Source organism: Paralichthys olivaceus, chromosome 16, assembly GCF_024713975.1.
Source record: "Paralichthys olivaceus isolate ysfri-2021 chromosome 16, ASM2471397v2, whole genome shotgun sequence".
Classification (NCBI taxonomy): Eukaryota; Metazoa; Chordata; class Actinopteri; order Pleuronectiformes; family Paralichthyidae; genus Paralichthys; species Paralichthys olivaceus.
This window is the reverse complement of record NC_091108.1, coordinates 14,883,976-14,906,139: the sequence shown is the minus strand read 5'-3', so window position 1 is coordinate 14,906,139 and position 22,164 is coordinate 14,883,976. Positions and strand designations below refer to the sequence as shown.

At 41.2% G+C, this 22,164-nt stretch overlaps 3 protein-coding genes across 8 annotated transcripts; 1 reads left to right on the top strand and 2 right to left on the bottom strand.

The window, feature by feature from the left end:
• Positions 1–27: 27 nt before the first annotated feature.
• On the bottom strand, positions 28–6,009 carry glmna (glomulin, FKBP associated protein a). Of its 4 annotated transcripts, none has more exons than XM_020102758.2 (19): positions 5,881–6,009; positions 5,493–5,591; positions 4,946–5,071; positions 4,746–4,859; positions 4,383–4,491; positions 4,002–4,287; positions 3,785–3,884; positions 3,485–3,666; positions 3,342–3,395; positions 3,169–3,199; positions 2,764–2,853; positions 2,624–2,665; positions 2,435–2,508; positions 2,255–2,339; positions 2,026–2,135; positions 1,638–1,701; positions 710–842; positions 474–544; positions 28–394 (listed from the first exon to the last, which is right to left on the bottom strand). In XM_020102758.2, exons 2-19 carry the CDS (start codon positions 5,529–5,531, stop codon positions 305–307), a joined length of 1,800 nt encoding a protein of 599 aa, XP_019958317.1. In that variant the 5' UTR covers positions 5,532–5,591; positions 5,881–6,009; the 3' UTR covers positions 28–304. The 4 variants fall into 4 exon arrangements, with proteins under 4 accessions (XP_019958317.1, XP_019958331.1, XP_019958324.1 ...); XM_020102772.2 differs by having other exon boundaries at positions 4,946–5,068; XM_020102765.2 differs by having other exon boundaries at positions 5,756–5,913.
• rpap2 (RNA polymerase II associated protein 2) lies at positions 5,926–15,158 on the top strand. Its single transcript, XM_069510658.1, has 12 exons — positions 5,926–6,066; positions 6,254–6,299; positions 6,463–6,577; positions 6,973–7,071; positions 7,159–7,224; positions 7,316–7,404; positions 7,684–7,719; positions 7,903–9,037; positions 9,237–9,343; positions 9,759–9,839; positions 11,537–11,605; positions 14,858–15,158. Exons 1-12 carry the CDS (start codon positions 6,021–6,023, stop codon positions 15,000–15,002), a joined length of 2,034 nt encoding a protein of 677 aa, XP_069366759.1. The 5' UTR covers positions 5,926–6,020; the 3' UTR covers positions 15,003–15,158.
• Positions 15,159–15,698: 540 nt separating this feature from the next.
• Positions 15,699–20,454, bottom strand: gfi1aa (growth factor independent 1A transcription repressor a). 3 transcript variants are annotated; one of them, XM_069511725.1, is made up of 7 exons: positions 20,279–20,454; positions 18,301–18,520; positions 17,952–18,146; positions 17,057–17,460; positions 16,753–16,890; positions 16,419–16,584; positions 15,699–16,312 (listed from the first exon to the last, which is right to left on the bottom strand). In XM_069511725.1, the coding sequence occupies exons 2-7, from the start codon at positions 18,410–18,412 to the stop codon at positions 16,134–16,136; spliced, it is 1,194 nt and encodes a 397-aa protein (XP_069367826.1). In that variant the 5' UTR covers positions 18,413–18,520; positions 20,279–20,454; the 3' UTR covers positions 15,699–16,133. The 3 variants fall into 3 exon arrangements, with proteins under 3 accessions (XP_069367826.1, XP_069367824.1, XP_069367827.1); XM_069511723.1 differs by lacking the exon at positions 20,279–20,454 and adding an exon at positions 19,570–19,700; XM_069511726.1 differs by lacking the exon at positions 20,279–20,454 and adding an exon at positions 19,570–19,699 and having other exon boundaries at positions 18,301–18,650.
• Between the last annotated feature and the right edge of the window lie 1,710 nt (positions 20,455–22,164).

Sequence of the window (22,164 nt, the reverse complement as noted above, 5' to 3'; positions counted from 1 at the left end):
CCACAGAAAATGTCCCACTCAGAAAAAAAGAGTACAGAAGTTTATTTTTAACCTTTTTGCATGAATACAAAAGTTTGAATACATATAACAGACGGAATAAAACCTTCCTGTCTATTTGGTTTGTTTTACAAACAGAGTTTGAAACATTTTACTGTTACATTTCTAAATACCCAGCAGACCTGCTGACAACTTTAAATATTTGGATGGTTTAACACTTTGAAATAATTCATCCATTTAATTTAAACAAAACAAATCAACGGTGGAGTTGACAGGTTGAGGATGTTGTAGCGGTTGAACTAAAACGCTACAGATTTTCTCTCGGATCAGTGAGTTCCTCTATCCGCACCAACACGCTCTCGATCATGTCAAACGTGTGCAGGGCCGAGTGCAGAGCCTGAGAGGACACAGTAGCATTAGAACTGTACAAACAAATGCTATTTGATTTGACTACTGAATATGAAACAGTTGCTGACCTGAATCTGTGACTCTGACGTCACTTTTGGCAGCTTCTCGTCACCAACACTCACAGAGAACTTCGACTCCTCTGTGGAAAACACACATCACCTTTAAGACCATGAAATATGAGGCAGTAATATTTTCTGTCCTCTTGCACATGTGTATGTTTTCAGAAAATCTGAGGGGTTGTTTGAGAAAGGTGAAACTGACAAAGACACTATCATCAGTATGAATAAGGAAACACTGGTCTGACCTTTGGCCCGGCTCTTCTTGGTGTCCATGGTGTGCAGCTCCCTCTCATAGTGAGCTCTCGACATGTTCACACCAACACGCAGAGGCTTCATGAGCGTGTCCTCGATTTTATACAGTTCGGTCCAGATCCCCGTCTGCAACATCACAACAGCAGCACAAGATCATCATCAGTGTATTAAGGTAAGACTGGCTCCAATCGGCTCCAGTGACCTGGTGCTGATTGTGTTAGTGAATAGATGTGAATGGTTGTTGATAACAATACGACTAAGACTGAAAAAGTCTCTGTGTCCAGTCATACTTGTCTCTTTGCACCCTTTTTATGGGTTTGCATCTATTTTTGTTTTGATGCTTGGTTGATTTGCATTCTTTTTTTGTCCATTTAAATCTGTGGTATTTTATTTTTGCATATCAGAATCAGAAAGCTTTATTGTCATTGCACAAAATAGTACAACATAATTTTCTGTGCAGTGCCTAAAAATCAATTCATTCATAATACACACATTCCTACACACATCTGTCCACATTCATAAATAAGAGATACATTGGAGTCATATTGTGTGTATCCTCCTTTTGTCTTTTTCTTTAAACTTGTTTTTAGTCTCATTTTAATAATTTTGTTTTTTGTTGTAGATTTGTGTCTAGTTTTACTGACTTTGTGTCATTTTTTGATAATTTTGCATAATTCATTTTGAGTATTTTTCCTTTTTTGCAGTTGTTTTGGGTTTTTTCATTTTTCCATCTCTTTGTAGTTATTTCAAAAAGAAATGTTATCATACAGAGGTTCTGGTCCAGGTTCCCTATCGACCCCCTGAGGTCACTGTTTTTGTGTCCAGCAGTTCATTCAGGAATCCATCCATCCAAATCAACCATCAACCCTATTTGTGGCTCAGGTGTGAAACAGATCAATTCTCGTACGCGGCTGTTCTCACCTGGTTCTCAGTCACTTTATCTCTGATGACCAGGTAACGCAGCAGGTTCAGAGACTCCATGATTCTGAGGAGAAAAACAAGATACAAGTTAATACTGAAACAAAGATTCAGCTGTTTTTATCACTGTTTCATTCTGAAGCAACACCCTTCAAAACATGAGCATTATGGAAACATTAAGAGTTGTGGGCATCTCATTAAACATAGTACAGTTCACATTTCAGTGCAACAGAGAGAAACACCCTCGCTCTTTTTCTTTTAACAGTAAGTAAAGGCTTATTTTTTCACCTGCCTCTCGCCCAGTGCATGCTGGGACAGGCTCCATTCACATGTGCAGGATAGGCAGTTTATAAAACATATGAGAGGGGTGTTAGAGTGCGTGTGTGCTGACCTGTCCAGGTACTGCAGGAGGTCGGTCTCTGGTCCGTCTGGGAGAATGAGGACCTTTCGCAGCAGAGGGAGCAGGTGAGTCCCCTGAAACCAGGGGTTACTGTTACCTGGCTGAGGACAGAGACAAAGACAGACGTCACCGGGACTGACCACACTGACATTTAGTTTAGAATTCCTGCGCTCCCATCAAATCTGACAGACACCATCACATCTAAAGTGGCTGAACTCACCTGCAGGGCAAAGTCTATCTGAGTCTTGATGTTTTTGATGATGTAGCCTTCGACTCCTGAGTGTTTACTGGTCTTCAGCATGTACCTGAGAAAACATTACCGGGGAAAGTCTTTATATTGAGGGGTGGAACAGAGAGAGACTTTTCTAATGGATTCAAAGGAGGAAAGTTGGACGCTTACTGGAAAAACTTATACTTGGCTTCAGTGTCAAATTTATCAATGCTCAGCTGGAACACCTTAAGACCTTTGGTTCTCTGTCGACAAGAAGAACATTTTAAAACATCTATTTTCAAAACTACATTTAATACAAAAGTAGAAAAAGGGTCACTGTTAAAACCATCATCTGCAGTTACAAATGTTTAGACTTACCAAATCGTGCCTTGAACATATTGTCATAACATTCACCAAGTTCTGAAAATGAAAGCAGAAATTAATAATGCACAATAATAATCGCATCAGAGTAGAAGCTGAGGTTTGAATGAGTGATGTGAGTGGACGACTGTGTTCACCTGAGGGACTGTGAGGAAGGTTTTGATGTCCAGCAGATCAGCAGACAGGCTTCTGTCCTCTACCCGCACCAGACTCTTCTCATACAGCTCCTGTGTGATGGGAAACACACATGATTCAAACACTGATGAGCTGAACCAGACAAACTGACTCTAAACAACACAAATACACACCAGCTGGAAAAGTTTTTTTCATTTTCATTGTCGTTTATACATTTGTCTGTATGTCTGTTAGCAGGATTACGCAAAAGCTACCCAGACGATTTTCTTGTTACTTGGTGAGGGCTGAGGTTCTTTAACATTTTTGTGAGCTTAGAGGAAATTTCAATTAAAGAACTAATGCAGAGATCTTTCACTGAAAACACAAAACAACAACTTTCTTGTATTCAGTGTTTCCGGTTGACTCACCAGTCCTTTCTGAATCCTGGTCTCCTCGGTTCTTACAAACAAAAAAAACCATACAAAATGTTACGTTTAAAGGAAACTTTAGTTTGGAGAAAATCTTTCTATATTCCTGTGACCAGTTTTTGCTAAATTATGGCATTGTACAGATATAATGTAATAACATAGTATATATTCACCTGGACAAGAGGAGGCAGATGTGCTCCATGTTGCACCGGAGAGAGAACACGGGACTACAAGGACACAAAGGGCGTTAGGAAACAATCCACCCATTCACACAGTTTGAACTGTCACCGGTGTTTTCACACTTTCACCAACATACCTGAAAACACAGGGGAACGTATCTGCAGCCAGGTGATGTACGAACACCAGGTGGTTTAGGCTCGCCAAAGACTCTTTAGGATAACGCACCTCCTCCTCCAGAAAACCCAGAACCTGTTTTCTCTTCAGCAGAGGCTGGTACACGAGGCTGGTTAGGGGCTCTCCAATAGCACTGAGGGTATTCTGCACAAAACACACACACAAGACCCATCACACCATTTACACTGATGTTACAGGACAACGTTTACTCTTTCCAGAATATTCTACTGAATACATTTTCAGTTCATGTGATGTTTTATACCATAATATCTGAGGCAAAACTCCTGAGAGGAGACACAGGCAGAGTGTCAGGATCCTTGAGTTGTGCCTCCATCAAAGGGTAACTCAGAGTCTTCATGCAGCTGCAGGGCAGAAAAACACATTTATTCAACCTGGACACCATTACTGATAATGTATTTTGAGATAATGTATTTTCTTTGAAAGTCTGAATTGTGAAAAATTTCAAATTTCTCCCTCACAACTTCAGTAGTTCTGTCCGCAGTTCGTCTTCTTTATTGGTGTCTTGTCCAATCGTCATCTTGTTCGTGCTCTCGCTCAGCTCATCGTTCATCAGCTTTTGTCTGACCTCGAGGACAAAGGGTCTGACAAAGGCTGTCAGGTCGGTGCAGCAGCGACAAAGCGAGAAGACGTCATCCTCCTCCTGCTCCTTGGTGTGAGGTATAGGCAGTTTGGCCACCTGGTCCAGCACAGAGGACAGGGTCATGCCCAGGGACGAGGCCTTACGGTCGCCCAGGCACAGCAGCACTAAGAAGAAGAGATGGGTGACAGAGGAGGGGGAACCATGAAATTGATTCCTCGTAGCTGACGTGGAAGCTTGTATCTAAAGAAAGGTTTCCTACCTTTCTGTAGAGGGTTCAACAGCAGATGGAGACTTTTTGCAATGGTGTCAGGATCGTCCTGCTCCAGCAGCTCCAATAGACCAATCAGTAGCTCCTTGGGTCTGCACGTCTGTTAAATCAAAGAGAATCTAATCAACACTTGAATTTTTTCAAATTTTTATTGCTGTTTTCAAAGCCTTTATTTAGCATGTAAATCTGCTATAATCAAAAACATGAATATGTTTCTGTCTACAATATGTGACTGTTACACATCTACACACTCATAGTTTTTTCTCTGTTTAGTTTGGATTATTATCTGTATTTTGGACAGTATTAGACCCCTGTCACAACACTGTGAGGCATCTACGGATCAGATAAGCAGACCTCCAGCAGGTGGTTGAAAATGGCGAGGCATTGAGGACGGTTCCCGTCGTCTTTCTTAAGCAAAACTTGAATCAGGGGAGGCAGCAGATTCCAGCCCATACATCTCACTATCTCCTACAGAAACAAGGGTAAAGTGTTATCAGAGCTCAAATCTATAAAAAAGTGTTTAAGCTGAAATATTGAAGCTCTGAGCAACATACCTGATTCTGTTCGTCCAGGACAATACTGAGGACCTGTGCACTGTTTCCCTCCTCGATGCAGGTTCGCCCAGCAATCGTGAAGACGTTATGATCCTCAGTGGTGTAGCCATCATCAGGGAGTGCCTGCTGTGTTAGAAAGAGTAAACATATTAGCAATGAAATAATTCAAGTTGATTATCTACACAAAATGCATATGAAAAAAAATATACCTTCAAGGTTCTGGACTGTTGATGCAACTAAAACATTTGACACTATTTTCTGATATTTTATAGATGTAACTCCTTCAGCGCTTTATCACACATCACTCACACACTTCTGGTGTGTGTGCATTGTATAGTGTATGATCGTCTCTAAAAGGGAGGTAGAATCAAGTTGATCCATCATGATTGAACATTTTTATTTCTATTTTATTTCTAAATGAATGGAGCAGGTATTGCTCAGTAAACAAATGCATTCTGATCGATTCTATCTCTTAAATGAAATGACCCTGAACCCTGGAGAGATGGAGAAATGTGTTGAGGGGTGAGTGAGTGTGTGGTGAACTCACACATCTCTGGACCACATCGCTGAGCTGCTCCAGAGCCATCCCTGCTGTCTCCAGGTGGTTTTATCGTCACACAACAATCCTCTTAAACAAACTCACAAACTACACATCAGAGTAAAAACACACTCGATCATCATCCAATGGCTGAATCCTCATTAATATGTGTGGACGTGTGAGTGGAGTTAAGCTCCAGGTCAGATAAGCCTGAGGTTCCTCTACAGTATAAACACAGAGGTGATGAATAGATGCTAGTTTCAATTACCCACCATTAGCTTCGCTGTTAGAATTGAAACAAAACTGACTCTTGCTAACATACTGAGCCAAACACAGTCGCTACCAGTAAACACTGTGATCACGTATAATAATGGGTCACATGACAACAGATACCCACCGAAGCTACATGTCACAGACGAACTGTCATGCTAAGTCACTCCGGTACTAACCGGTGCTAAAGGCTGGATTGTCCCTTCGCGCTTTCCGTAGAGGGAAACAAACGTCACGGGTCAAAGTTGAGACTCAGAAGACAGAAACATGGCGACGGAGCAGAGGAGGAGAACTCCCAAAAACTCCCAAAAAGGTCCGTTTCTACTCCTCATTTCTTCTTATACAACAGCATTGAGCTTCACAAACATATTTACAGCCATGCCGTCTTCAGAAAGAAGTGAAAATATGATTCATGCTAACGCTAAACACGTTTAAATTGTGTTGTAGCTTCAACACACAGTGACTTGTATTCAACATGTGAGCGTCTCTCTGTGTGACAGGTGAGAAACGTGTGAAAGCGCTAGGTGTTGAAGAAGAAGCCAGAAGGTGAGGAACTTTCATCCAATCTGCTACAAGCTAATGCACAAGATTGTAGTATGCTTGTAAACGGTTCAATTGATAATCGACATTTTAGAGAGGACTGTCATAGAAGTTAACAATAAGTAATGCGAACATTTGTTTCAATGAATGTGATGTGTGTTGGTGTCAGGAGAGAGGAAGTGAAGGAGGAGCTGAGGCAGAGGCTGGAGCTGGAGAAGAGAGCCCTGAAGGTGGTGGAGCGTCTCCTTGACGACAGTGTGGCTGAAGACTTCCTGGTTGACTGTGTACGTGTCACCTGAGTTCAGCTTTTCTCTATGAAGGAGGTCCAGGAGAAATCCAAACACACATCTGACCAGTAAACATCTGCCGGACAAGACACAAGCTCTGAGACAGATTTCAGTGTCTCTCAGTCCTGCAGAGTGATGTCTCATTCTCATTCAACTAAATCATTGTGACCACCATTTTCAGAAAGAACCGAGCTTGTGTAGTGTGTAGTCTGCAAAGAAGAGTATTTTCCATTACTGGGTTTGATAAGCAAGGATTAGATTAAACAACAGTGAGCTGATAACTGCTTTAACTTCCACATTGTATTTTTTTTCTTTCTTACTCTTCACCAGGTTCATCTTAAAAGTGACATAGTTGTTGTTCAAATATTGTTTTAAGTCTCCTTTCTTCACAGGCCAAATTCATCACTCCAGCTAACTACAAAGATACTATAGAGGAAAGAATGATCGCTAAACTGTGTGGTTATCCCATATGTCCAAACAAACTGGGCAAGGTAAGAGCCTTTGAATTAGTCTTTGTAATTCCAATAGATTTCATTATGTTTCTTGCCTTTAATTTCTGTTTTCTACTGTTCACTTAGATCCCAACTCAACAGTTTAAAATTTCTACTAAGACCAATAAAGTGTACGACATTACAGAGCGCAAGGTAAGTGCTGCTATATGTGTGTAAAATATATATATATACATATATACATATTTCTGAAGAAATCTTTTTTTCCTTTTCTATTTGTGTTTAGTGTTTTTGCAGTAACTTCTGTTATAAAGCCTCCAAAGAGTTTGAACTACAAATATCAAAGACTCCTCTCTGGCTCAGGCAGCATGAGAGGTGAGTTGATTTGTCTCTTTCCTAAAACACAACTATGAACTGATCTTACATATTCCGTCTATAGTTAAAGGGTTATATTATGTATATATTCTCTGTAATTTATTCTATTTTACTTTTACATGTTCATGTGTCTACGTTATTTGCACTATCTACTCCTGTGGCAAGCTAATTTCCTTGAAGTCGGATCAATAAATACATTTGTTCTTAATTGATCTTATCTCATATATGATTAGTTTCTGCATAATAAGGTCATGTGTTCACTTCCCTTATTTCTGACAGCCCTCAAGAAATTAAACTGGTGAAGAAAGGAGATGGGTATGTTTTGGCTTCAGTGTTTACATTCCATAGTAAAGAATATTGTAAATGCTGATAAATATGAGATTTGTTGCCGATCTGATTCTACTAATGGATAAATACTATTTTTAGATATTTGTTTTCTAAGGTTTATTAAGCCTTTATGATAGATTTACTAATTCAGCCTTACATGTGTGTGTTCAGTGGGAGCTCTGGTGAGGTGGTGATTCTATCAGAGAGGATTCTCCAAGAGGAGGACATCGAGAATCTGCTGACTGCTCAGCCTTGGGAGCCTCACAGCTCCCAACAATGTTGTGCCGCAGGTGACCACAGCGACACCAGTGACGTGGAGCAAGACCAGGACTTTGTCTCCAGCGTTGTGTCGCAGCAGCACGGTCGCAGGGTGCACTGGGGTGCCCTGCCTAAACGCACAGATGAAGACGAGAAAGGAAAAGGAGGGAATATTGAGAGGAAAGAGAAACAGAACAGAGAAGGGGGTGAGGAGGAGATCGTGCATCTTCAAAGTCAGAAAGCAGAGAAGGGAAAAAGGAGAGAAGATGAGCAAGGAAAAGAGTCTCATGCACTGAAAACAGAGAATAGAACTGATTCAGAAAAGCTGCATGTCAGAAATATTGACCCGGCAGAGGAAAAAGACTCGCCAAAGGAAACCAGTGTGGAAGAGGTTAAAGATAAGATTGATCTGTGCAGTTTGTCTGAGACATTGACTCACGCTGTTTCCCTGCCTGTTGACTCATCACCTGCAGAACATGCAACACTGCTCATCTCTCCTCCACTACTTACTGACTCACAACCCCCAGCAGAAAACAAACCTCTCTCCTCTTCAACAATAACCACGGCTCATCAGAGCATCCACAGCACAACAATGCCCGCCCAGCCAGGACTCGGCATCACCCAGGTGGGTATGAGTAAGAAAGGGGCAGCGGGGTTACGAGATCTACTCAAGAACCACACTGCTGCACCCAAACCCGACTCCACCCGGCTGAATCTCCTTGAATGTTTGAGAAGAACCTTGAAGGAATGGAGCACAGTCGAGACATTGAAATTCCTGTACGGTGGCGACCATTCTCTAGGCTCTCCTTTTGCTGACCTAAAAAGTGAGAATGACAACGGAGAGGAGGAGCTGGATGAAGATGACTTTGAAGATGAGATTTCTGTAGAGGATTTAGAAGGGGCTGATGCTGGGGCGCTTAAGAGGCCATCTGCAGCAGCTCCAGACTATAAGACACTGAGGGAGGAGACACAGCAGCTGGAGCTCAGAGTGAAGGAGCTTTATAAAGGGATGTGGCCTGAGGAGATAGAGGCACCAAATGACAACAAGGTTAGTGAAGGACACAGCACCAATTAACTACTTTGCTGATGGGTTCCCAGCTTACTGGATAGTCTTCAAAGAAATACAACACAGTGGAATCATGTTTCAATAAATTTCACTAAAATATGTGATGTGTGGACCAGACGTGGGGCAATTTGACACGGAATGACCCCATACTGAGTCTTAACATGTTGTTTTCTTCCACCAGGTGACAGTCCAGGACCAGGACCCAAGAGACCCAGCTCTGCCACTTGTTGACTCTCAAGCTCAGCACCTCATCCAGAAACAAATCACAGCGGAGAAGCTCACCAACTGGTCAGTGTCTTTGTGTTCCTTTTCTCTTGTGTTTCTTTCGGCTATGTGTATTTACTGCATTTTCTTCCCCCTATATGTTTTATGTGCTTTTATTTTGTGGACACCTATATTCATCCAAAAATCCAAGGCAGTGTATTGATGTGCTTCCTTAGCTCTGAACCATCATTCATTTTGGTCATATTTGTATCCTGACTGGTAATTCATATCTCTGTCCATAAGGAGATACCAGGTTCAAACATGTCACAATATGTTTATAAAGTTATGTGCTTGTTAACATAGTGTAGTGTAGAGGCCCCATCAGTTACTGAACAGTGCATTTAGTCAATGAACAATGGACAATCACTTTTACACTTAAAATTGCTTTTTTTTCTCTTTGTGTCTTTGTCCTTCGTCTTTTTGTGTGTGTGTTGTGCAGTCTCAAAAACATTGTGGGTCCGCTGCATCTCACCATGAGTGACGTCTCTTCTGACCTGAACAACCTGCTCAAGACGTTCAGGTCAGTTCAGCGAACACAGACTCCGATGCATCCTGTGACCTGTCTACCAGCACTAGGACACACATCAACTCTCCTTACACAAAATTTTTTTGTCCACTAGGTTTTTACATCCTGACAAGGAAACTTTGCTTTTTAATTATAATCTTCAACATCTGCAGAAGACAGATCATCATAGTTCACATCAGCTCCATTAAAAATAAAACTGTATGTGGGTGGACAAGTTAGTTGGTGAAACTTTGTTGAAAACAAAAGGTTATACAATCAAGATGTATCAGGCCCATCAGGAACAATGATTCCACCTTGCAGCAGACTATACTTTACTAAAAATAAAGGGAAAAATCCAATAAGCATAGAAGGAGCTCTTAAAATTCCTCAACACTGGGAAGACTTGAATAATCTGGTGCCCTCTACAGGTCTGAAGGAAACACGACAACAAAAGGAGTCATCAACTGGTTGTGAGCCTCTTGATGCCTCCGTGGTGACCGTTAAAAAATTGTGCTGACTTTCCTTTTAATTTTCTCAAACTGGACTCATTGATAAACTGATTAGAATTCAGTGGTCAAAGGTTAAGGTCACGTTGGACCCAAAAAACATGTTTTTGGCCTCTTTAATGCGATATCTCAAAGCAGCTTGAGGGGATTTCTTCAACTTTTGATCAGTTGTATCAAAGATAAAGTGATTATGTTTCAGTGGTCAAAGGTAAAGGTCACAGTGACCACGTATGGATCTGGAAAAAAAAGTATATGGAAATAAAATAGAGGTGCAATATTTTCATAATGTGCATACCTTTTGATATGATGATGTGTTCAAGTGGTAAATGTGAATTCTTACATAAATTAGTTATTTAGAGCTCAACAGACATTTATGCCTTTTTTCACAGTAAACATTTTTACTTGTCACAGTCAGAAAATCATAGGTGGTGTTGATAACATAAATGTGGCACAGTTCTAAACATTTGACAGCACACAAAAAACAAAGACCCTGAAACTGATGCAGCATCATGGATTTTATTGATTTTCCTCATTTGTGATTTTCCTCATTTCACATCTCGAAAAACTGAAACATTTCATTTCTGCACTTTATAATTGTGTGTTGTTGTTTTAATATTCTAGCATTTGTTACATAATAGAAATAAAATAAATACTTTTGATAGTAGTGAGTATAGTGCTATATTAAAATAGGAATAAAATAATAAGACATTGAAGATTTAAAAACTTAAATTAAACATTTCCTGCCGTAACCATACTGCATACCCACTATCGGCTGGTTTCGGATGTTTTCAACAGGATTGCTGTTGATATAAATCTCTGTGTCAGTGATTTAAAAGCTGTACGAGTAGGAGAGTTAACACCTCCACGGTCCTGCTTCCTGCAATTCTCTTTGAGGCCCCACTGACAAGAGGCTGAAGCCAAAGAATAAACACAGAGCTGTCACAGCAGCATACATCACTGAACTATTGCAGGCAATGTTTGTGGTTTTTGTTTCGGCTTTATGCACATTTTGTTTTCCGTGTTTATTTAACATCAGAATTGGATCATTTTTGTCACCTACCCAAACAAGGTTGCTCAAATCCACTTTAGTATTTTCATGCATATTCACTGGTGACATTTCTCTACAGCCAGAGACAGACTCTTTAAAATGACAATAATCTGAGTTAGTTAAGTTCTGACTTGTTGCTTCCTCTCTCATCACCACAGGTTCACCAACACAAACATCATCCACAAAACTACAGAGTGGACCCTCATTGCTGTGGTGCTTCTACGTCTGTAAGTCTACACTGTGTGCATGTGTGTGGGTGTTACTTCAGTATTATGAGGGTGCTCCATGACAGCTGGACAGCCTGCTGCTCAACTGCCTGAGTCGTAGAAGAAGTAGTGAGACCGAGAAAAAAAGTATTCAAGGACCTCTGCTTCCCAGGAAATATATATATATATTGTGTGTGTTTAGAGAGTCAGATAGTTTTCAGGTTAACCGTTTTTAATAGAATACAACAAAGAAGGCAGAAATTTTCCAAAATATGACTTGGATTCAATTTCATCTTCAAAGCTTCATCGTGCATTTGATCAAACGTATATGGCGGGTTGTTGTTGTAGCCTATGCCATATGTTGTGTGTGTTAGGTTTTGCTGATAGTTCATGGACAGTTCCGTGCTGCTCCCGTCTTGAGTACACACAGACACCTCAAAGCCTTATCTCCACCTGATTGTCCCTCTCTAGATCCGTGATGCAGGACAGACAGCACACACAAGCAGCCTTGTGCACTTACTAGTTAAACACACACACACACACACACACACACACACACACACACACACACACACACACACACACACACACACACACACACACACACATTCAAGCAAAATGGGTATTTTAAATTGACCCGGGTGGGAAAACTTTCACCTGATGCTGAGCTCTCTGATTTATGACTCCCTCAGTGGCCCGTGGTCAATTTACATCAGAATCATAATTTACATTGTGGTCTCTCCTAAACAAATCAATATACTTTAACTGTTGTGCAGCTTGGGTTCCAGTGGGTAACACAAATATTTCACTCTTAGAGCCAAGGATTCCTGTGATTGCATAAGACTGCATTATATAAAAACGTTTTTAGAGGTCCTGGAAATTAATGTGGACAAAATGTGACTGGGTTAATACAACATTTTGCTGTGATTGGAAATCTAGGGTGGAAAAGTAGGGTTGCTTGTGTTGAATAAATCATTTTCTGGTAACAAGTAGACATTATTTTACATAATAATCTTTAGCACTGTAATGTTCAGGAAATAAATTAAGAAAAAACAGAATTGCTGATGATGAGAGAGAAGTGTGAGAAATGTTTACCACTGTTTTTCAGATTTGATTTTATCCAACCAATGAACCACAATGTATTTGTTACATGTTTAGTTATTGTCAGTGGCAGGGGGAGGCGACTTATGACGGTTAAATTTCAGTTGGCTTTCAATTTATTCATTTGAGATATTTAACTCCTTTGGAAACATGTATTCTCTCTGTCACATGTCCCATTGGTACTCAATGATTTCATTAGTTCCTATTTAACTTCAAGCTTCTCCATCCTTCCATTCCTCAATGAATAATTTGGTGTGCTGTCTTATCTGTCTGCTGCATGGCAGCTGTGGAGCTAGTCTGGCCTCTTTTGTCCAGGCCAGCTAAATAATGGATACCCCCACTGCAACACTAGACCCCAGGGTGAACCGGAGATTGTCCAGCAGTGCACCTCCACAGAGGTAGACCGAGCAGGTAGAGGGGGAGGAGAGGTGGGGGGAGGAGAGGTGGGGGAAGGAGGAAGATGAGAGTGGTGATCAGCTAGAAGGCTACAAACTGGATTTAAAGCTGGAGCTAAACAACAATCGAGAGTGGTTGATTTAGTTGAGATGTTCAGTCCATGCATGTGATCGGAAATGAAAAAGTTATTGTTTTTAAGAGAGGGGGGATTTCTTTTTGTCTTGACCTTTACAGTAAATAAAGTAGGCAGACACACAAATGGAATCATCCACTTCACAATTCAACTGTCCAGTTCACTTTGAGTCTCAGAAAACAGGCGGACGAAAATCACTGAAATGTCGAAATGGGAAATGTTATATATTTTGCTGTTTTGGTTTTGCTGATAGTTCATGGACAGTTCCGTGCTGCTCCCGTCTGTACACACAGACACCTTAGAACCTTATCTCCACCTGAGAGTATGCAGCCTTGTGTACTTACTAGTTAAATAGACACACACACACACACACACACACACACACACACACACACACACACACACACACACACACACACACACAGAGTAGTTCCTCTGATACATTCAAGCAAAATGTGGATTTTAAATTGACCCGGGTGGGAAAACTTTCACCTGATGCTGAGCTCTCTCTGATTTATGACTCCCTCAGTGGCCCCTGGTCAATTTACATCAGAATCATAATTTACATTGTGGTCTCTCCTGAACAAAACAATAGAGTTTAAGTGTTGTGCAGCTTGAGTTCCAGTAGTTAACACAAATCTATCACTCTTAAACCCAAGTAAAATGAATGAATGAATAGGCTGAAAAACAGAGGTCCTGGTAAGGGACTATGAAATTATTGTGGACAAACTGTAATTTGGTTAATACAAAATTTAGCTGTGATTGGAAATCTAGTAGAGTTGTTTATGTTGTATAAATAATGTCTGGTGACTAGTAGAAATGGTTTTACATGATAATCTCTAACACTGTAATGTTCGGGAAAATTTTTTGACTTGTAATAAAACTCTTCTCAATGTTCTATTGAATTTTACATGTAATGTTATATATTCTTAAACCCCTTAATTCAATTCAACTTTGAACTGAAAGTTGTAAAGACACAGAACTAGAGCACATACCTCTGCCAAGGCCCAAAAGCCCTTTTAAATTGAATGAAGCTAGACCAAATATCACACACTCATAGATGTTTCCTCCCTAAATAAGCCTGAATAGTTTCATCAAGATCCATGAATTATTCCCTGGGAAAACAATGAAAATGTTTTAAAAACGCCCCAAACTCACAATGTTAAATTAAGTGTCTTTTAAAAATCTTGGATCCGTGTTCTGATCTGCATCCACACCTACATAAATGAGCTCTTGCCCCATACCTATCACCTCCCTTAGTTTCCAGTGTTTATCAATGTATTATATGTCACTATTTCGACTATATGGGATGGACAGCATATTAGAAACACCTCTTACTATAAAACAATACAGCTAAACAGCACAAACTACAGGCTCCTAAAGTTCAAACAGCTTTTCTCTTTTGTTTTATTCAGCATTAGTGTCCATACGACTCAGAAATCCTTCTTTCTTTTACAACAACATGATCCCAGGTCAGCACTCATGCCTTTGCTGATTGGGTCCTGTGAAGGAACTCGTAAATTGAAAGTGTGACCTTTTAAGTCTGTGTCCTTGTATGTTCATCATCAATATTGTTTATCATTAATACACATATGAATGCTCAGTGCGTAGTTGTGTGTAATTTAGTGTGTTGTGTCTTCCAGGTTGTCAGAGGTGTCTCTGGTGGTGAGAGAGGCCCTTGAGACGACGGCATCAGCAGCGTATTTGAACACGATGATGGAAGAGCTCGGTCTACATAAGCAGGATCTGGTGAACCTTGTCCGGCTGTTTAAAACCCCTGCACAATGACACACACACACACACACACACACACACACACACACACACACACAGGCATGGACAGATTAATAATTAATCATCCAACTGAATTGCGTAAATGTGTGTACCAGAAGTTTTCTGTAATGTTTATTTTTCATAAATAAATTTGGTCGTAAAATCTGTAAAGACGAGAGTTTGTGTCCTTTTGTTCCATGTGTTCTTTAGCTTACATGACAATGACACAAACTCAGTCACACCACAGTCTGATCTAGTTTGTAGGAGTCTGTTGATATTGTGGTTCAACATTATTGTATGTACACAATCTGTCAAGAGATACGAGCAAATCAGATCCTAAAATTCCCTGAGCATGGCCAAATAAATCACACCCAGCGTTCCGCCAGTGAAACCGCCGTGTGGACCCACTGCTGCTTGTTGCTGTGCTGGAAGAAACTTCTGCTGCCATAAAGGTGATGCAATTTCTGCACACTTCCTTCACATGAGGGTTTATGGCACCATAATGTCATTTGTTATATGGGTATGCTACTGAAAATATTTGGTTTTGACCAGGTGGCGCATGCAACAGAACGTTTTTTTTTTCCATTCAACAGTGGAGATATAGCTTTGAGCTGTCATGTAGATTGGGGATGTGATTGATGGCCTGCATGGCTGAACACAGCTTCTCGTTTTTTACAGTGAACAAACAATCAGAGGAGGGAGACAGAAGGATTTTTGATGAATGTATTCAGTTTTTTATTGTGTTACTGTGGGTTGACACTTAAAAACTATCAAATTATGATAAACATTTTCTTAAAATAGTTAAATGTTGATGATTCCAAACTGAAACAAACAACTGAGCTTCAGAAGTTAATTTTCGATTTCTGACCATTGACTAAATTTTACTGGTTTCGCTTTTATAACAACAGCAGAATGTGGACATTTAAAAAATTCAACTTAGACTTTTTAATAATAATTTAAAAGCACTCGATAAATAAAGTTTAATTTCCATAAAACCAATCTGAATATCTCAGGCTAAATAATGAACTACATTTTAATAGGAAAAAAGAAAAATGCAGCAAACAGTAAAATAAAATAAATCAGTATCATCCATTTGTATGGTCATTATATTAAAAGTGCAGGATTTGACAAAGCGTCGACGTGAGTTCATTTCAGTCCGTGCTGCGTCTCCTTGTGTCTCCTCAGGTCCACTTTCCTCTGGAAGCCTTTCCCGCACAAGTCACAGCCGAACGGTTTGAAGCCCGTGTGTTTCCTGCTGTGCGTGATCAGGTTGGAGCTCTGACTGAAGGCCTTCCCGCACACCTGGCACTTGTGCGGCTTCTCCCCTACAGCGGGAACAAAACGGAAAACAGTTGGAGAGGTTACATAGAGGCTGGTTTTTACGCATTACGCACGGGGGAGGCCTTTTGGTGTGGGTGTGTAGTGTCTCACCTGTGTGGATGAAAGTGTGTTTTTTCATGTCTGACTTCTGGTGGAACCTCTTCCCGCAGTACTGGCACGGGTAAGGCCGCGTGTCCGAGTGGATGAGCAGGTGCGTGGATAGTGTGGAGGAGCGCTTGAAGCTTTTGCCGCAGATTTTACAGCTGAAGCTTCTCTCCTGACAAAAAAAAATGTTTAAAACGTTAAGGTTAACTGCAGAAATCCATTCGACCTAAAAGCAGACTGGTTGTTTTCAACTTCCTGATGAAAAAAACTGTCTTCCAGAGCCTTTGCATGAGAGTGTGCGGCCCTGAGGCCTTCGAGGAACTTCAAGTTCGGGGCCTACCTGTGAGTGAACCGCTCTGTGCTGATCCAGGCTCACCGCGTGTCCGAAGGTTTTCCCGCAGATCCCGCACTCAAACGGCCGCGTCCCGCTGTGCGAACGCCGCACGTGAACCTCCAAACCGTGAGGTGTGGAGAACACCTTTAGGGAAATGTACATGAATGTTAAAAATAGAAATACATATATTGTAATAACACAATTTAGCTATAGAAGATTATCCACAGATATATTTCATAATAATATAATATATTGATAATTAATAATTCTAGTTCATCAACATCTCTGAAGTGAAACTCAATGAACGAACCTTGTAACATTTGATGCACTTGTATGATCCATCGGATTCGAAGTTGGCGCAGATGAAATCCTTCTCAGACTTGATCTCCGCACTTGGGGGCTTCTGCTTTACATCCACATACAGCTCCTCTGTGTCCCGCATCCTGCGGATGTGTTGGACCGTTGAAGAATAATCCTGGTAGCATCCGGCCACAGGACCTCGCTGTGCGTAAAGCTGCTCGGTGCCGCTGTCTTCTGCTCCATAGATGCTGACGGGTGAGTTCGGCTCTCTGTGGCCCTGGTGGTGGTGGTGGTAGGGTCTCTGAATCAGGCGCCTCAGCTTGGAGCCGGTGTATGCCGACCAGGAGTAAGGGAAGAGGGGGATGTTGAAGTGGTGACCGTCCTCCGCTGCTGGAGTGGAGCACTTCTCTGAATCTGGGGGTTAATGTCGACGTAGTGTAAGTTCATATGTAAACTGAAGAGCTGCAGTTTATTTCTTAAAATGTATCATTTGCAATCTGCACTGGGCCTGAAGTGACATAGTAATGTTATTTCACTAAAACCTTCAAATCTCTGCATCAAAATGTTGCACGTTACAAACTTTGTTTCAAATAGTTTTGTGACAGAAAAATAACTGATAAATTATTAAATTGGGATATTAAAAGAAGTAGTCCCATCGATCAACAATGCACTCACAGATCTTACAATGAATAAAAATTATCTTTTTGATCAACATAATGTTTCACCTTATTGTAATCAAAACTATTCCATGATGAAAATATTTTACACACTCATAAACTTGGTTTAATGGTACTTGAAACTAATGGGTTCTTAATAATTATGACGTTTAACAGGATTCTAGAAAGTTTGCTGTGTTGTTCGGACTCTTCTAGCAAAAGTTTAAATGAAACATAGATATAACAGACCTGGTGAGGAGGAGGGAGACGGGGGACGCCAGAAATCACAGTCGGGGGATCGGTCACACACGCTGCCTTCACAGCTCAGCGGGGAGCTGGAGGACAGCGACCCCGGGGACAGCAGCAGGGACCCGGGGGACAGACTGTCAGCGCCGGCGCTCACATCTTCATGCGGCTCCAAGCTCTCCGCCTGAGATTTGGTCTCTGGTGAAAACAGAGAACAAGTTGACTGACTTGTCTTACGCAACAAGTTATTTGTAAATTCAATGTTGAATTAAATCATTTCTATGGAGACAGATCACTCTTTGTTTGCTCAATTCAAACATTTTCGTGCGTAATTACGCACAGACGAACTCACCTACGCACGCCTGAGCCAGGATAGAATCCAGCCCACTGTAGTCATCGTCCAGGTAGCGGGGCTGGTGGTAGCTGTGGGCCCGTTTACTCTTCACCAGAAAAGACCTCGGCATGTTTTTTCTCCTTCAGTCGGTGTGAGCTGCTGATCGGGTCTGAAATCCTCCACTTCACTTAACCCCTCTGCGCCCCGCTCGGACTTTAACTCCGGACAGATTGGGACACTATTGGTTGACAAGAGCGAGACGGGCGTTGGAATTGTTGGCAGCTCATTACGCATGTGCAGAGACTCCGTGTCGTGTACCAGGTGTCGCGGTGCAGGTGGTCAAAAGCAGGACCTGCTATTAGTCCCCTCTGAGGGTCCCGGCAAATATGGGATTGAGGAGAAGATATTGAATGTCTTTAATGGTGCTCTCAGAGTTGTAGATGGGACTCAGTTAAACAGGAATCCTTTGTAAGCAGGAGAGCTGACTGGTAAATCATAGGGTCTGCACTGGGTTGCACTGTCATAATGATTCCTCGACCTACTTGTACTTTTACTTGCTTTTATTCCTGCAATGAGTGTTTCTATATTGCATTCTAAGCACACAGCACAGTTAGAAATGTGACATCAACATTACAAGACAATGAGAAAGAATTAAAACTATAAGCATGGATTGTGCGCCGGCCTGAACTCCACATATTGAAAATACCACAGCAACATTAGACATTTTGGAGTCTCATCAAGCCATATGTGATTGTAAAGACGATATAATGAGATGTTGAGTGCGTGTGTTTGTGCTCGTGTGGGCTGCGGTGCTGCAGGCTGTGATGGATAATGCCCTGTTTGTTTGACGCTTGTAAAATGATCCTGTTAATGAGACGCGCGCGGCCGCTGCGCACAACAGCCTGCCGGTGGAGAGCTGGAGTATCTCTTTACAGTTACACTGCTTCAGTTTACCCGCTGACTGCAGCCTGTACTGCTTTACATCATTAATAACCCCCCCCCCCCCCCCCCCCTCCGGGCTGTCCACTTATAAAGAAATGCAGAAGAAACAATGGATGTGTGTAAGAAAGTTTCCAATAGAAAATCTGTCAGAGAACAAATCATAGCGAAGGATTTGGTTCTCTGGGTGTTCAAGGTCGCACTGAAGCAGAGTGACATCGATTTTGTATTTCTCAGATGTGGGAACAGAGTTTGTTTGATGCAGCTGCAGTAAGTTTAGAGACCTGCAAGCAAAGCGCAGAGAGATAGTGCGAGGGGTAAAGCTTTAAACACATGTCCCGTACTCACACACGCGGATATATCCTGCAGCTCTGAGGACACACACGCACACACACACGTACACACACACTGTCCTGACCGCTGTCCACATGGAGTCTGAATGTCTTAACACCAGCCACAGGTTGAAGAGAGAGACAACCACTACTCTCTCTCTCTCTCTCTCTCTCTCTCTCTCTCTCTCTCACTTTCTCTCAAAAAATTAATTTCCATGTCATTCAGCCATGACAGGCGAACGAAAAGCGCTGATTCTTGTCTTGATAAGAGTCCATCCGTGCCACAATCTTTACACATTTGAATAAAGCAAAATTAAATCTGTGAAATTGCCTGTTAGGATTAATTTCATTTCCTCATCTAAAGGCTTTAACCCCTACTTAAAGCCACACCTTTTTTAAACTACTATTTATAGTATTTTAAATACATAGTTTTATTTATGTTACTTATTATCACTTATAGGGCCACATTTTATATGTTTGATCACCATTCTCTGATATAATTCCAATCATTTTTGGTTTAGTTTTAACTCTGATTTTGATGCATTTTCTTAATGAAAAGGGTCCATATTTATAATCAGCCCTTAGCAGACAGCTATGATTCCCCACAATGTATGAGCAAAGACACTATCAAACCTAAGTTTTCCTCTAACAAAACAGACAGTCAGACTCAAACTAATCTAACATTTATCTTAAAGATGAATTATCTCAGAATCACTTCAACCTACCTGGCAGCCTACAGCACGGAGTGAGAATCAAATTGGCCCTTCTGTCTCGTGCTCAGTTGCTCACTCTTATAAAAGACTTGTTAATTTGAGCTAAATGGTCATAAATAGGACTATGAGGTCTATAGCTGCTGTCTAACATTGACTGCGTTCTGATAATGAGAGAAAAAAGCTGAAGTGAGACACAGTGTTGATGTGACAACGTTCAAACTCAAAGTCACACACTGACTCAGAACAGGAAACCAAACACAGGGTAGAAAAGGACACTATCAGTGCTACCACAGCCACCCCCCACTCTCTGTTGTGCATGCCACCACCTCCTCTTCCCCCTCGCAGGCCTTGATTCTCATTCTTTTACTCGTACGTGATTGTAACAGAAGCCCTATCACAGTGATCACAGCCCCCGTGGGGAGAGGGATGAGTGGAGGGTCGTTCTTGTATTTGATTGCTTTACTTCTTTGCGGCAGCAGTAGTTTTTTCTACCTTGTGAAAGGTGCAGATCACAGCCGCGTGGTTAAATAAAGACCTGTGTCTGTGAGTCATGAGTCCATGCTCTTAAGATCAACCTCAAGCCCCATGTGGGCCAGAGAGGGAGTGTGGGAGCTCCTCATGGTTTAAAATACACCTGAGGCTGAAGCCCTCATACCACATGTATGTGAATGTTGACGCGTGGAGCTCAGAACACGGCCGCTTGTCAGAACACTGTCTTGATTTTGTCGTGCTGCAGCCTGGTGGAGTCAAAGGTGTGACCATGTGTAACTGTGGCCATCGTGACTCCATCAGTCATTCAATCAAAGCTTTTGTATAGCACACATTCACAAATCACAATTTGCCTCTTACACACAAAGCACATCCGGCCCACATACTGCATGGAATGATGCCACTCTTGTTTGTTAGATGAGTCAAAAGTAAGCCATAGCAGTACCACATGTCAACCAAAGGTGGCCACAATTAGTTTTGTGCTATTTGGGCCGCTTTTGGTTCACATGATTGCCAAAAAAAGGCCAACATTTGTTTTGGGATATTTGGGCCATAAGAAAGCCAGAGGTGCCATGTTACTGCAGAGCCTAACAAAATACAACATCCTCTGTTCTTAAATCTCAACAAGAGGGAGGAAAAACTTTCAACAGGGACAAAACAGATAGAACCTCAGAGAGAGGACGGACAGAAGTGCAGTAAAATGTAACAATTCCTACAGAATGATAAATGCTAACAGTAGCACAGTGAAAGAACAAAGTCTTTGTCCGGATCAGTGCCAAAATGTATTGAGTTCTTTCTTCACCGATGTCGACCACATTTCATAGAAATCTCTTCAGTAGTTGTTGCGTAGATGAACAAAACCACAAACAAACATTAGACAGGTGAAATCGTGATCTGTGTATCGTTTGTTCCTCCCATATTCAATTAAGAACCCCAAATCAGAAAAAAAAAAAGATTTGTTATTTTCTTATTAACTTATTATTCTAATACCTACAAACCAATAATGGTTGGTTGTTTCCTACGTTTGATTTTATGCTCACATCAAAAGAAGGAAAGGAAAATAATGGGCCACGAGCCAAGCTTGATTTAAAATGATTAATTATAAGACCTTGGAGTCACTGTCTCATTAGCTATTTGTTAGCCTCATAGATTGTCAGCATTGGCCAAGGTAATAAGACTCAAGGAACAGAAAACTAAAAATAAATACTATAATTTGGTCTTTCTGTAGTTACACCGGGTCACTTTGAGTCAAAGTTATGCCAAGTGAATATTAAACACATTTTCTTGTTGAGTGAAAAACAAAAACAAAATGTTTCAAGTGTTTTAAGTCATTCACTTCACTTTTCTTGCAGTTCTTAATCATGGTAGAATGATTTCATTCGATGGACTCCATGCAATGATTTAATGCC

Bases quoted from the DNA above. Each gene is read 5' to 3' on its own strand.
- glmna (XM_020102758.2), bottom strand. From the start codon at position 5,531: ATGGCTCTGGAGCAGCTCAGCGATGTGGTCCAGAGATGT. The intron at 4,860-4,945 runs GTATGTTGCTCA...TTGTTTCTGTAG, and splicing joins TCCTGGACGAACAGAATCAG to GAGATAGTGAGATGTATGGG. The intron at 2,340-2,434 runs GTAAGCGTCCAA...ATGTTTTCTCAG, and splicing joins GCCAAGTATAAGTTTTTCCA to GTACATGCTGAAGACCAGTA.
- rpap2 (XM_069510658.1), top strand. From the start codon at position 6,021: ATGGCGACGGAGCAGAGGAGGAGAACTCCCAAAAACTCCCAAAAAG. The intron at 7,072-7,158 runs GTAAGAGCCTTT...CTGTTCACTTAG, and splicing joins GTCCAAACAAACTGGGCAAG to ATCCCAACTCAACAGTTTAA. The intron at 9,840-11,536 runs GTCAGTTCAGCG...TCATCACCACAG, and splicing joins AACCTGCTCAAGACGTTCAG to GTTCACCAACACAAACATCA.
- gfi1aa (XM_069511725.1), bottom strand. From the start codon at position 18,412: ATGCCGAGGTCTTTTCTGGTGAAGAGTAAACGGGCCCACAGCTACCAC. The intron at 17,461-17,951 runs GTCTGTTATATC...ATTAACCCCCAG, and splicing joins GTCTCCCTCCTCCTCACCAG to ATTCAGAGAAGTGCTCCACT. The intron at 16,585-16,752 runs GTAGGCCCCGAA...TTTTTTTGTCAG, and splicing joins ACAGAGCGGTTCACTCACAG to GAGAGAAGCTTCAGCTGTAA.